Source organism: Solanum dulcamara, chromosome 3 (genome assembly GCF_947179165.1).
Source record: "Solanum dulcamara chromosome 3, daSolDulc1.2, whole genome shotgun sequence".
NCBI lineage: Eukaryota > Viridiplantae > Streptophyta > Magnoliopsida > Solanales > Solanaceae > Solanum > Solanum dulcamara.
In genome coordinates, this window is record NC_077239.1 from 80,614,455 (window position 1) to 80,629,879 (window position 15,425).

Genomic DNA, 15,425 nt, shown 5'->3' on the forward strand with positions numbered 1-15,425 from the left:
AGTTCTAAACCACCACGATTTTTTTGTTTCCTTTTTTTTACATTAACTAAAATACGTTTCTTCTTTTATAATTTACTCCAAACTTAAACATAAATCCAAACTTAAACATAAATCTAAGTAGACAGCTCTTTTCCTCAGCTCAACGAGGTCAGCCATGGAACATAGTATGTGTTTTATTCCTCATGATATCCTATTTTTAATCCTTATTATGGCACGTGTTAAATCTTTGTTACGTTTTCAATGTGTTTCTCAGTCATGGAAAAATTTAATATGTGACAAGGTATTCAGAAAAGCTCATCATGATAAATCTAAAACGTCGAGTTCCAAAAAGTTATTATTAGTACAGACGAACGATGGTGTGTTTGAGTTTCGAGACTTGGAAAATCCCAAAATCCTAATGAGAAAACAAAAGTTTCCTCTAAAGAGATTCCAACATGTCCCAGCTTTGTGCTCATGTGACGGTTTGGTTCTATTAAAAAGTCATCTAGCTTATAAATTATATACTTTGTGGAATCCTTATACTAATGAATATGGAATTTATGAATGTCCATATGTTAAACCTTACAGCGGCACAACTCCACACGCGTGTGGATTTTGCTATGATTCTGATGTTGATGACTATAAGGTTATATTGATCTATAGATCGTTTTACGCTGTCTTTTATGTAACTAGAAATAGTTGGGGGAAGAGATCAAGTCTTCATATACAAGAACTCAATGTAAGATCATGGGAGTGCAGTCCGGGAATAAACATTGAAGGTCGGGTATTTTGGTCAATAGATTGGAGAATTCACCACTTAGTAGGTCAAACTTCTAAGATTATATACTTTGATGTGAAATCAGATGAATTGAAGGAGCTACCAAAACCAGATTTTATAGATGAAAACACTCGATTGTATCGATTGACTTCTTTCAAAGGCCATATTGGCTTATATGGTGGTCTAATATCTAGCAAAACCTTTGACCTTTGGATCATGGAACAAGACGAATGGAGATTATCAATGACTATTAATTGCAATATCTACTGCGAGCGATTTATAATGAATAGTGTGCTTTTGGCTGAGTGCACGAATCATGATGAAATTCTCTTTCAGATAAGGAAGGTTCAGTCTCAATATTCTGTCATCTATAATTCAGAACAACATGGATTCACTAAGGAAATTCAAATGTCCAAAGATTTGCGACATTACATAATTCCAATATTTTCGGAATGTATATATTTTCCAAAACTCAATATCATGCGCAAGAGAAAGCAATTCAGCTGATCAGGTTGAAGGTAGAACTAGTGATTTTATGAAATTGAGTTTTGTTAGGTTTAAAGTTTATTACTATGCTGCACTATTCACTTCCTAAGAAATTGCAATCAACTTGTAATATTGAACTTTTAAGTTTGGTATAATAATCGTTTCTTTATGATGTCCTCTTAATTTCCATCTTTATTTGGTATGTTTTCAATTTGTTTTTTAAGTCATGAAATTTATTATTGGTAAATATGGATAGACGATTGAACATTCAAGTTTAAGATTTTGAAAAGTCGAAATCTTAAGATGAAAATGAGAATATTTTATTCATAAACTCAAAAGCTTTTATGTTTGAAGACAATCGTATTTATAATATTAAAAAATCAAATTAAACTAGAACTAGAAAACTTATTTCAATATGAACTAGGAAAACAAATTCTAGAAAATAACCAAATGATCCCTAATGTATAGGTAATGTTTTATTTTGGTCCTTAATAAACAACAATCCTTAATATATTTTACTTGATTGAAATGGTTATATTTGTATAACAAAAGGTGTAAACTCATTATCCTTATTTTTAAGGAACTTATTTTTCTAAAGAAAATATTTTTTAAAATTTTTTATCCAATCAAAATATGAAAAAAATAAAAATATATTTTCCCTTTTTTTCCCCTCCATACCAAACACACCCTTCTAGTAACTTGAAGATTCTTATGCGAAATTTAAGAAAATTGTCTTTGGAGTTTTAGATTGAACAATGTCTATTCAAATTTAGGAGTTTGAAGCTCAAGCATATTGTGTTGGAGTGTCCTGAGCATATAGTTACTTTTGAATTAATTGAACCCTAAAATTGATTAGAAAATAAAATAAAAAGTAATAAATTTGGGGGGTAGGAAATTAAAAAAAAAACTCTAACAATAGTTCTTCATTCCTATTTCAGTTCTAATTATAACTAAATCACGTAATTTATTCCAAACTAAAACACAAAAACAAGTTTAGAACTTAGGAATGAAACAATATTCTTATAAAGTCATGACATTAGGAACGAAACAAATTTTCTATTCAATTTTTTTCAAAAGAGATTTTTGTTAAAATAACAATAGCACTTTCTTTGATATTTTAGAACTTTGTATTAAACTACTTATAGCTTATTATCTATCAATAAGATTTTCAAGTACATGAACCAAGGTATTGTATTACAATAAATAGCTAATATGTTTTAATTTGAAATAATTTTTCTCAAGTTATATAATAAGATTCTTACGCTTTATATATAAAGTTATAAACTATAAACACACATTAATGATATATATAAAAATAAAAATTGGGACAAATGCTTTAGTAGCCTTATTCTTGAGCCAACTATGAGTTTATTTGATTTTGAGACTTGAAAAATCCCCAAATTACAATGGGAAAACAAAAGTTTCATGTAAAGAGATTCCAACATGTCCCATCTTTGTGCTCCTATGATGTTTTGATTCTTTAAGAGTCATATAACTTATAAATCATATGCAACGTGGAATGTGGAATTCTTATGCTAATAAATATGGAATGTGGTCGTGTATTTTGGTCAAAGAATTGGAAAATTACCCACATAGTATGTCGAGCTTTCAAAATTAATTTTTATATGTAAAAATGATCAATTATATTGATTGACTTCTTCGAAAGGTAGTATTGCTTTATATGCCGACAAAATCAATAGCAAAAAGGCTAGATGTTTGATAGTCGAATAAAATGGATGAAAACTATTAATAAATATCACTTTTAATGCCTTTTACGAGTAATTTGTAAAGAATACTGTTCTTTTGACCGGATGATGATGACATTTCTTTTAAATATGTGAAAGAGGAATACCAAGAAATTATTATTGATATAAATGGATGAATAATCAAACATTAAAATTTAAAATTTTGAAGAGCTGAATCCAAAAATCTTAATTTATCATTGGACCAAATAAACTGTATCAAGTGTACAAGATAACTAAGTACTCTAATTAGGAAAGTACAACATTTTCATGTGTGATATGTTATTCATTAGTGGTTACGTGTGGGTCCTCCTCCATCTTGATGGAGCATAGCATGAATTTCATCACCATCTTTAACCCAAGCTTCATAAAACATACACAAAATAAATTTATATAATTGTTGAATTAACGATAAATTAGATTAGATTATAAAAATTAAGGTCTTACTTCATTTACGGTCTTTTTCGAGGATAGACGTTTGCCATCTATGAAAAATCGAAATACTATAACTCGAATATCTCCCATAACTGTACTGGGATTCACTCTGAAATGAAGAATTGTATCATCCTACAAAAAAGAAAAATAAGGAAAAGAGCAAACATATAAAAGTATCAAAAAATTTCAACTAAAAGTGCATATATACAAAAGCAACAACAACAAGATACCCTATGTAATCTCGGGATCTGAGGAGGATAGAACGTAGCAAACTAAAAAGTGCATATATAATTCAAAATAATGCAATTTAAATTTTAAATTGCTGAAGCGTATATATGATACTGAGTAGAAAAAAGAAGAATGAAATGATGAACCTGAGCTTTAATTTTGAGCTTTATTTATTTACTTGTCCTTTTCTTGGAAAATTTAGAGAGGAAAGTGAAAATAGATACAAACAGATGATGAGAGGGAAGAACAATATATTGGTAGAATTTAAACATAAAGTAACAAAATAAATCAAAACGTTTTTTTTTCTTTTCATATTTGTGTATTATGAGGAAAGTAAAAGTAATTTCTCTATTTCGAAAAAGCTACTACTGAGAATAATAATATACAGAAGATAGCTACCTACTATATGAATACATTTATTTTCCTTTAAGATCATAATAATTAAAAAACAAGAATTTGACAAGTCATTTTTTATTTTTATTTTTTCCACTCAGTATTCAGTATTTATGGTTGGGTCAGACTAATCTGAATTCATATATTGTAGAGTTCATTTCTAGGGATGGGGTTTCCAATAGAATTTTTTCCATATCTAAAATTTCAAATCCGAAATCACTAATCAAGGAGGAAGGAATCTTAACCATCACACCGCAATCCATGTTAGATTGAGAATATGTTTATTGAACTAACTAGTTCAACTTTTGCTATGTTTGGAAAGAATTACTATTGAGGAAAAAGATTATACAGAGTAAAGCTATGAATATATTCACATCAAATCTTTTTAAGGGACTTTGTTATTTTTACCTTTCGTTATATTTTTGAGTCATTCATATACTTATAGTTTGCAAAACGTTTCGTATTTGTTCTTGACTTTTAACAAAGTTCCATAGTGGACGAAGGAATCGTTTAGTTGGGGAACAAGTTATCCATAAATTATAATATGAGGCGAATGCAATATATAACCTTCTAATATCGGGTCCAAGTAAACAAAATACTTTCAATGTGACGTATAAATAACTTATAAAATAGGGAAACTATAATAAGTTCAATGTTAAAAACTTTAAAAACTGGATCCCTTTTGTCCTCTTTAGCTAGTATTAGCATATTGGTAGAAATCCATCCTAAATAGTTTATGCTTTATTCTCTTTTCTGCATTATTTCCATTTTTATGTAACTTTTACTTATTATTGCTCAAACTGTTAAAGAAAAAGACAGCACATAAATAAAAATAATAGTGTAGTGAACATAAATAAGTAAAATAACAAAAAGGTACACAAGTTTTGGTTGACTACTGTCAAAAGAAAACTACCCAAAAAATGATTAAATTCAGATCAAGTCTTCAGAACTTATTCTCTTGGGCCAAAAAAAGATTTAAGTTGCATACCCCTTTAATTTACATCCAACATAAAATTAACTTCATTAATGGTGTACAAATAAAAACTTAGGTAAGAGTTCAAATTAAATCGAAAAAAAGTGTTAACACCTTTTAAGAACCGCAGTTCTTGCACTATTCCTTCTTTCCTTCTTTCGTTCACTTTTACTTATTATATTTGGATTTATTACAAATTAAGAAAATAATGATTGACATAACTATTTTATCATACTACCTTTATTAATTAATGTTTAGCATTAACTCTTGAAAAACGATTTGGAATTATATAAGTAACAAGGTCTATACATAATCCAAGTGTTATGCATCTTATTGAATTTGTTGTATAGTTAAGAAAGTTAATTAAAATACAAAAATACATCTTCTTGAGTTTGATGAAATAATGTATATGATCATTGAGAGTAAATGATGACTCAGAATATACGTTAGAGAGTATATTACAATTAAGCATTCACACTGCACTAGTTGAGCCATCTCTAATTCACAAAAGATTGCCAACATGTGTACACATTCTTAATCTATTTGATTTAACGGTTCCTAAAAGATATTATATATTGAATAAATAAGACTTTTTTTTTATAACTTACGACATAAAAAAGATAAAAAGCAAGAGAATTGGCATGATACTTTGCCTCTGATCAATTACACTCCTTTATCCACCTGCACAAAATAGATTTCATTATCATTGCGAATATCATCTCATAAGAATTCATACTCGTCAAAGTGTTCTTCTTAAAATTTGATGAAGTGTCTCTAGAAAGGCAAAGAAATAGTACCATATTAGATTCAACAGGTATTCAAATAAAAGGTTGCGTGCAATCAACAATAACACCTAAAGAGAGCGGGAAAACATATAACTTTTACTACTGATGCATGTTTTATAATTTTGCATATTATTCTCATTTACTATACCCATGTAAGTCAGTAGTTAACCTGCAAACTTTAATTGTAGAAAGCACTTACCTACAATCAATGTATTACGTATGATTAATCATTTGCTTGATGTTGTATGCCGCAGTGAACTTGAGCTGTTGTTATATACATTGGTGTTGGCCTTGCATCTCCATCATGTATCCTCAGTTGTATGTCTAGTTATGTGAATGTAGAGCCCGTTTGGATTGGTTTGTCAAAACCAACTTAAAGTTCCTTTTTAGTTTTTGGACGTGTTTGTCTAATGCTAACTTTAAGCCATAAAGTTCTTAAAGTCAGTCAAAAATGAAAAGTTAGGATTTCTAACTTTTTTTTTCTAGTGCTTAAAGCCATTTTGTTTGACCATAGAAATTACTTTTCTATCCCTTATATTTTAACTAAATTCCCAAACAACCCTTTTTATTCTTTTAACCCTAAAATTGCAAACACTTATTTTCAACATAAGCACACTCAACTGCTTATTTATAAAAATAACTTTCAACACTTCAAAGTTCTAAAAACACTTCATACCTAAAAGTTACTTTTTTTAAGCCCATCCAAACGGGCTCGTACATTGTGAAATCCTAATTATGAATTTGTATCTCAGAAGAGTATCTGGTAATAGCTGATCAAAATTTCAAATGCGTAAGGAATACTTCGTTCCTAATAAAAAAAAGGGGAATATTACCGAATGATAATGAGTTTGTGCAAAATTCATGTAATTAAAGAAAAGGCATATCCAGTGAAGACTGCCAAAATTAAAGTGCGAGCATTTCCAGAATACAAGTAATTTGGGCAGTGAGTTATGTGTGCACAAGAAACATTATGGAAATCACGTCATTTTATTCTGTTTAGAAAGGGAAAAGTAAATCAAAAGGTCATACATGAGATAACAATATTTTCTGTACATAAAACAACAGATTTGCAATCATTATTCAGTTCATGTTGGATCAGAAGTAATTGCCTTGGACTATTTGAAGTAGACATAATGAATAAAGAAAAACGGAAGAACGAACTGTAGGGACTAAAAAGTTTGGCATCCATGCATATTAGAGAATGTGCGAAAAACAAAGTATGATTTGTTTTTATAAATGCAAAGTCAAATATCGCTGCAATTGTTTAGCAATTTGCTCCGTGTTTTTTGTCAAATATTATTGCCAATTGGTTTAGCAATTTGCTTCGTGTTTTTCTATCAAAAAGGGTAGGCAAGGTTGGTGGGAAAAGCTCAAGGAGCTCTTCAGCTCCTCATTCAATACAACAAACCAAGATAGAGAGAAATATTTGAGTTTTGAGGTTTCTATAGACTATATATAAGAAATTAGTCTTACTTCGAAGTAGGAGCTTGAACTCAAGTATTAGAATGAGTCTTATTAGGTTTTCCCTGGGGGAAGGCTCCCCCAACCCCCGTGAGTCCCGTCCTGCCGAAATCATCAGAACACCAACCATTAGAAGTGAAGATCAATTGCCGATCTCTTCACGAAAGGATTGGACCTCTTCCCTCCGCTGCTTACCCAATGGACCACTTAGAATAGACCGAATCGAAGGCGGTAAGCATTCTGTAATCATTCAAATTCCAATATTCGTGGAGAAAGAATCGTAATAAATGTAAAGAAGAGGCATCTTCCTGGCTTAGAAATAGATCAAAAATCCACCCTTCGCCCACCTCTCCCGTTTAGTTGCTCGATAGAGGATAGAAGTGACCCGACTTAACGGTATCGGAGGATATGATGGGCTGTCCTAGAGTGTGAGCGATATTTTTAATAAGGTGAGAGATTAAAAGAGTGTTATTCTTTTTGAGTCTGTGATAGTCATTTTTGAGTATTGTACTCGGTACGATCTAGTGTAAAATTTTTTACTATAGTGATATCGATTGCTCCACTTAGCCCGTGGTTTTTTCCCTTATTTGGGTTTCCACGTAAAATTCTTAGTGTCATTATTTTTTTATTTTATTTCTACTATTTTTGATTATATATATTTTTGTGTTAATCCATTTTTTCCAACAAACTGGTATCAGAGCAAGATTTTATCTGAGCATGCTTTGTGGTTGCAGTATAGTCTGAACTTTCACATCAGAAAAGATTTACTTTAATTTAATATATTTTTTTTGGGAAAAGCGATGGAAGCCAACACTAGTAGAATGGTTATTTTGAATGGTATTAATTATGCCATTTGGAAGGAAAAAATGGAAGACTTGCTTTATGTTAAGAATTTTTATCAACCAGTCTTTACCACTATAAAACCTGAAAATAAAAAAGATGAAGAGTGGAATTTGTTGCACAGATAGGTGTGTGAATTTATTAGGCAATAGATTGACTATAATGTGTTAAATCATATTTATGGGGAGACACATGCTTTTATCCTATGGGAGCATCTTGAAAGCTTATATGCTTGGAAGACTGGAAACAATAAAACGTTCTTAATAAAGCAGATGCTAAGTTTAAAATATCATGATGGTTCTTCGATAACAGATCACCTGAATAATTTTCAGGGAATCATGAATCAGTTGTCTGCTATGGGCGTTAAATTTGACGAAGAAATTCAAGGCTTGCTTCTATTGATTTTCTACCAGACTCTTGGAAAATATTTAGAACTTCATTGTCAAATTCTACTCTAGATGGTGTGAGTTCTATGGATTCCGCCAAGAGTAGTAACTTGAACGAAAAGATGAGAAGAACATCTCAAGGCTCTTCTTCTTCTTCGAATGTCCTGGTAACTGGCTTTAGGGGGAGAAATAAAAATCGTGATTCTCAGAATAGAGAATATAGAAGGAACTAATCTAGAGGCAGACTTAGGTATATTGAGTGCTATCATTGTGGCATGAAAAGGCACATAAAGAAGTTCTATTGGAAATTGAACAGGGAGAATAAAGATAAAGAGAAAAATAAAGAAGATGACAATGAAAATTTCCTAGCCACCGTCTCCACCAAAGATCTTGTTACAGTCCTTGATGCAAATCTGATAAATATTACTTATGATGAGTCAAGCTAGGTTGTGGACACTAGTGTCGCATCTCATGTGACATTAAGGAAGGAATTTTTCTCTTCCTATACTCTTGGTGACTTTGGAACCTTGAGTATGAGTAATGAGACTGTATCTAGGGTGGTTGGTGTTTGACAATCTGTTTGAAAACTAGTATTGAAACTAAACTAGTTTTGAACAATGTAAAACATGCATTTGATGTTCGTTTGCACCTAATTTTTGTTGGTGTTCTAGATGATGAAGGATATCTTAGTACCAATGGTGGTAGAAAATGAAAACTTATTAAGGGTTTCTTGGTTGTGGCTCATGGTAACAAACGTCGTGGTTTATACTGGACTACGACTTCTACTTGTGCCAATATGATGAATGCAGTTGAGAGCGATAACTCCTCTACGTTGTGGCACAAGAGGCTTAGCCACATCAGTGAGAAATGACTCAATGTTTTGGCCAGAAAGAAATTATTGTCTATTTCCAAAGTGCTAAATTAAAAACTATGAGCACTGCTTGGCAGGTAAACAAAACAGGATCTCATTTAAGTCTAACCCTCCTTCAAGTAAGACAAAGTTGTTTGAGTTGGTGCACTCTGATTTATGCGGTCCAATGAAGATAAAGACACTAGGTGGTGCACTCTACTTTTCCACTTTCATTGATGATTGCTCAAGAAAGCTTTGGGTTTATGTCTTTAAGACTAAAGACCAAGGGTTGGGTGTCTTTAAGCAGTTTCAGGCTTCAGTTAAAAGAGGAATTGGAAGAAAATTGAAATGTATTCGTACTGATAATGGTGGTGAATATTGTGGATCATTTGACGAATACTGCAAGCATCAGTGTATTAGACACCAGAAGACTCCTTCTAAGACTCCTTAGCTTAATGGTTTGGCTAAGAGGATGAACATGACCTTGATGGAAAGAGTTAAATGTTTGCTTTCTGAAGCAAAGTTGTCGAACTTCTTTTGGAGTGAGGCCTTATTGACCGCTGCACATGTTATTAACTTATCTCCTGTTGCTTTGCAAAGTGATGTTCCAAATAGAGTTTGATATGGAAAAGATGTTTCCTATGACCATTTGAAAGTATTTGACTGCAAAGCCTTTGTACATGTGTCGAAAGATGAGAGGTCAATGTTAGATGCTAAGACAAGGAAGTGCATCTTTGTTACATATGGCCTTGATGAATTTGGTTATAGGCTATATGATCTAATTGAGAAGAAACTTGTGAGAAGCCCCGATATTGTCTTCATGGAAAATCAAGCCATTGAAGATATTGACAAAATAAAGAAGCTAAAATTTTCAAGTTCAGATGGAGTAGTCTATCATGATCAATTTCCTCGTACAAGTGTGGATGGCGCTGGTAAGCTTGATGATCATGGTAATGCTCAGAATCAAGTCCCCGATCAATATATTGATGTTGATGATAATAATGATGTTATTATTGATGATACTCCTGCTCATGAAGTTGTGGAAAAATCAAATATTCCTCTTAGGAGGTCCACAAGACAACGTATTCCTTTCTCTCGCTATTCACCTAATGAGTATGTGCTACTCACTGATGGGGGTGAACCAGAGTGTTATGAGGAGGCCATGGAAGATGAGCATAAGGATCAATAGATTGAAGCCATGCAAGATGAGATGAAATGTTTGCATGAGAATCACACTTATGGGTTGGTGAAATTGCCTAAGGGTATGAGATCTTTGAAGAACAAGTGGGTGTTCAAAGTTAAAGTTGGAGAACACAACTTGAATCCTAGATACAAAGTTAGATTGGTTGTTAAAGAATTTGGTCAAAGAAAGGCTATTGACTTTGACGAAATATTTTCTCCTATTGTAAAAATATCCTCCATTCGTACAGTTCTTAGCATGGCTACTAGTCTTAATTTAGAGATTGAGCAAATAGATGTGAAGATGACTTTTCTTCACGGTGACCTAGAAGATGAGATTTATATGAAACAACTTGAGGGCTTCAAAGTAAATGATAATTTTTTTTGTGCAAACTCAAAAAGAGTCTCTACGGGCTAAATCAAGCTCCTAGACAGTGGTACAAAAAGTTTGAATATGTTATGGGAGAGCAAGGCTACAAGAAAACTTCTTCAGATCATTGTGTATTTGTATAAAATTTTTCTGACGATGATTTTATCATCCTCTTGCTATATGTGGATGATATGTTGATTATGGGTAGAAATACTTCCAAAATTGACGAGCTGAAGAAAGAGTTGTTAACACACTTTTGGGCATGAGAATTACTCGTTCCAGGGATGAAAAGAAGATTTATCTATCACAAGAGAAGTACATTGAACGTTTACTGGAGCGCTTCAACATGAAGAACGCTAAGCCTGTTAACACACTTCTTGCTGGTCATATGTAGTTGAGCAAGAAGATGTGTCCTACAACTAGGGAAGAAAGAAAGAGCATGGCCAAGGTTCCATATTCCTCCGTCGTCGGAAGTTTAACGTATGCAATTGTATGCACTAGACTTGATATTGCTCACGCTGTTGGTGCGGTCAGCAGGTTTCTTGACAATCCATGAAAACATCATTGGGAAGCTGTAAAATGAATACTCAAGTATTGAGAGGAAGCTCACATAAATGTTTATGTTTTGAAGGATCAAATCCAATCTTGAAGGGCTATACAGATGCTGATATGACAGGTGTCCTTGATAACAGAAAATCCATTATTGGATATTTGTTTACTTTTTCAGGGAAAGCTATATCATGGCAGTCAAAGTTGCAAAAGTGTGTTGCACTGTCTACAACTGAAGCTGAGTATATTGTGGCTACTGAAGCCGGCAAGGAGATGATATGGATCAAACAATTTCTTCAAGAGCTTGGCTTGAATCAAAAGGAGTATGTCGTCTATTGTGATAGTCAAAGTGCAATAGACTTGAGCAAGAACTCTAGGTACCATGCAAGGACAAAACACATAGACGTGAGATATCACTGAATTCGAGAAGAGATGAATCTATCCAGGTTGAAAAAATTTATACAAATGAAAATCCTGCAGATATGCTGACTAAAGTGGTAACAAGGGACAAGTTCGAGCTGTGCAAAAAATTTGTTGGCATGAGCTCTCTCTGAGAATATGAAGATACCTTCTTCTAGTAAATGAGACTGAGCATGTGATTTGTGGGGTCCAGTCCCCATTTCAAATTTCATAAAAACAAAATCAAATATGGCTACAATTGTTCAGCAATTTGCTTCGTGTTTTTTTGTCAAATATTGTTGCCAATTGGTTCAGCAATTTGCTCCGTAGGAATTCGGGGTGGTGTTCCAAGCAACTACAAAGCAGTAGAAGCCTAGGGGATGATCAAAACCAATAGTTCAATGTGTTGTATGGAAGTTGGCGGATGAGAAATCTGGTGAAGAGGTTTATATGCACCTGTTGAAGAAGGGGAGTTAAATGCACTTTTGAAGAAGAAGGGAGAAGACACTGTTTGAGTGCGGGGTGTCGTTTGTGAATGGCTGCCGTAAACACGAAAAACAAGTAAGTTGAGTAATAGGGATTTCAATGTGTGTTGAAGATTTTATTTTATATATATACATAAGATTAATGCTATGTGTAAAGTAAGAAAAAAATAATTATCTTTTTTTCTTAATTGTGTTAAAAGTAATAAATAAAAGTAAAAATTTATTTTTGAAATAGTGAACAGGTAAAACTAATAGAGGGACAAGTAATCTTGTTGTTGAATCATACAATACTACTACATACTTTTTTTTAATCCAGAAATTCTAATAAAAAAACATAAAATAAGAAAGTGCAACATATTCATGTGTGATATTTTGTCTTCATTATTAAGTGCGCAGAACCTCCTCCTTCTTGATCCAACATAGCATCAATCTCATCACCATCTTCTAATTCAAGCTTCATAAAATTCAATAAACACATACAAAAAATTATTAAAAAAATTAAACACGAGGGCTATCATTAAAATATCGAATTAACGATATAATTAACTCTAAGTTACGCAAAATTAGGTGTTACTTGATTTACAGTATTTCTCGGCGAAATGCGCTTGCCATCGTAGAGAAATCGAACCGCTTTGTAATTTATTATTTGCTTTCTCTCAGAGTATGACTCGAATAATGGCTTCATCATTGAAGTAGGCTTCACTCTGAAGTACATAAATGTACCATCCTTCAAAAATAAAAACATAAGAAAAGAAATTAAAAATTTTCTAAAATTAGAAATGTAATTCACAATAATGCAGAAAAAATATTTGTAGTTTTACAATATTTCATGTAAGTAATTTGTATTACTAAGATATTTAGAACAATAACTTTGGATAACTTGATAAGAAATAACAAAGTTTAAAGAACATTTTTAAAACAAGATACTTAAAGCCAGTAAAGAAAATAGAATCTGAACAGATCAGTAATAGTATAGAAAAAGATTTTTTCTCAAAGAAAAAAATCGAGTTCACTAAATGCACAGTGTGTCCTTAAGAAAAAAATTATTCTCTTCTTAGGATAAAATAATTTTTACTCACCGGTGTATCGATATCTAAAATCACGGTGTCAGCAAACCATTCAACAACAATAAAATACACTAGAATTTATTGGTGCAAAGGAAGAAAAAGTTTGGAAAATTTGTTGTTAGAAATGAAAGAAAACCGCTCTATTTGTATACAACAAAGGATTGTATAAACAAATGTTTATTGTGCCTTACGAAAAATTCACAATCCTTCAAAAAAGTCAGAATCCTTCAAAAAAATTACAACTTTTCATAAAAATCAAACCCTTCAGAAAAGCCGCAACCCTTCATTTTCCATGCACGCCTTTTAAAACCCAACATTTCATATGCACGAAAACCCAAAATCATACTATATATGGTTAGTAAGCTCATCAATTGTTTATTCAAATATTTGTTGAGAGAAATGTGTATAGTAAATACTCGAATGATTTACAATTTATTTTTATTATATAGGTATTTAGAAAATAGTTCGGAAATTTACTTTGGCCTTTTACTTTGAGCGGAGAAATTTACTAGTAATAATATAAAAGTAGAGACATTTTTTCGAAATTTTTCATGTTTATTTAACAAAAAACTACAGTTGTTTGAACAAGGAAATAAAATACTCTCTTTGTCCAAAAATAGTTATAACATTTCATGTCTTAAAAGTCAGTTTAACTATTTTTCGAAGCTAATTTTTATTACATTAGTGCAATATTTAAAAATTAAAATTTATATACTAAGAAACTAAATGAAAAGTACTACATATTTTGCAATTCTTCTAATGTTAATTTGATGAAAACAAATAATCTAAAAATGTTGATATTGTTTGACTCTTGTAAAGCAAAATATGACAAATATTTCATGAACAAGCTAAAACACACACAAAGAGGCGGGCCAAAGATTTTTAGTTTATAGGTTCCAAATCACAAATTTTTTCATCTATTGGGTTCGGGATATATAGGGATGGTACCTTTCTCCGTGCATGTACATATATTGAACAAATTCGATCTATAGTCATTAAGGTCTCCTAAAACAATCTACTAAATTCATCAATAGTGACTCTAAAAAGAAAAACATAGAGAGTGAATAAAGTGAAATGAGGAATTAACCTGAGATTTAATTTTGAGATTTAAATAGATTTTCTCACTTGGTTCTTCAAATGGCCTTTTGTTTCTCTTATCTCCTGCCATTTTCTTTCTTCTATCTTTAATTTCTAGGGGAAAAAAAGAGGGAGTTTAAGTGAAGAAAAATAACAACAGTTAGAAGGAAATATAAAGAGAGATGACAAAAATAAAACAAGAGTGAAGTAGATGTTAAGTCACAAAAAGTACAAAAGTTATTCTTCTCATATTTGTGTATTATCTAGAGGCAGAAGCAAAGGAAAAAGTAGTTCAATTAATGCTGAAAAAAACTATCCAAAAATAAAATATAGTAATAAAATTCATCACATCAAATCTTTAAAAATTGTGCTTTCAAATCATATATATAATTTAAAAAGGACAATAACAATAATAGCACGAATGAGGTTTGAGCAGGACAGTATGTACGCAACTTTCTCCTTATCTTGTGTTGATAAAAAAATTATTTCTGATGGACCTTTGGTTCGATTAAAACATATAAAAATAGTATGAAAAAAAATATAGTACTTTATTTTTTTTAATTTATATGACTCGCTTTTTTTTAATTAATCTCAAAAAGAATGACACATTAAAATATCAATTTTGCTCTTAATAAAATAATTTATTTTATGACTTATTTTAAATAATAAATTTTAATTTTTTTTTTTTTTTAAAATTTCATGTCAAGTCATGTTACCTAGCATAAATTGGTACAGAGGGGAATAGTAAAGCAGCCAGATTAATAATTTCAAAAAAGATCCTTTTGAAAAATAATAATCCAAATTTAACTAGTTAGCTAGTGGTTTAACTTTTACTATGTTTAGAAAGATTTGCTACTGAGGCATAAATATATGCAAAAGAAATCCATCAAAAAAATAAAAATAAAAATTTATATCAAATCTTTAAAAAGTAATAATCCAAAGGCTTTTATTTAAGTAGCCAGT

General features: G+C 31.3%; 2 protein-coding genes across 2 annotated transcripts; one reads left to right on the forward strand and one right to left on the reverse strand.

The window, feature by feature from the left end:
• Positions 1-106: 106 nt before the first annotated feature.
• Positions 107-1,387, forward strand: LOC129881915 (putative F-box protein At3g16210). Its single transcript, XM_055956031.1, has one exon. It carries the CDS (start codon positions 155-157, stop codon positions 1,262-1,264), a length of 1,110 nt encoding a protein of 369 aa, XP_055812006.1. The 5' UTR covers positions 107-154; the 3' UTR covers positions 1,265-1,387.
• Positions 1,388-3,274: 1,887 nt separating this feature from the next.
• LOC129881916 (small ubiquitin-related modifier 2-like) lies at positions 3,275-14,668 on the reverse strand. Its single transcript, XM_055956032.1, has 4 exons — positions 14,473-14,668; positions 12,893-13,045; positions 3,426-3,552; positions 3,275-3,342 (listed from the first exon to the last, which is right to left on the reverse strand). The coding sequence occupies exons 1-4, from the start codon at positions 14,551-14,553 to the stop codon at positions 3,275-3,277; spliced, it is 429 nt and encodes a 142-aa protein (XP_055812007.1). The 5' UTR covers positions 14,554-14,668.
• Positions 14,669-15,425: the final 757 nt, after the last annotated feature.

Excerpts from the sequence above, each read along its gene's own strand:
- LOC129881915 (XM_055956031.1), top strand. The coding sequence starts at position 155 with ATGGAACATAGTATGTGTTTTATTCCTCATGATATCCTATTTTTAATC.
- LOC129881916 (XM_055956032.1), bottom strand. The coding sequence starts at position 14,553 with ATGGCAGGAGATAAGAGAAACAAAAGGCCATTTGAAGAACCAAGTGAG. Across the intron at positions 3,553-12,892 it reads CGAGAAATACTGTAAATCAA|GATGATACAATTCTTCATTT; the intron begins GTAACACCTAAT and ends TCTTTTTTGTAG. Across the intron at positions 3,343-3,425 it reads GACCGTAAATGAAGTAAGAC|TTAAAGATGGTGATGAAATT; the intron begins CTTAATTTTTAT and ends ATGAAGCTTGGG.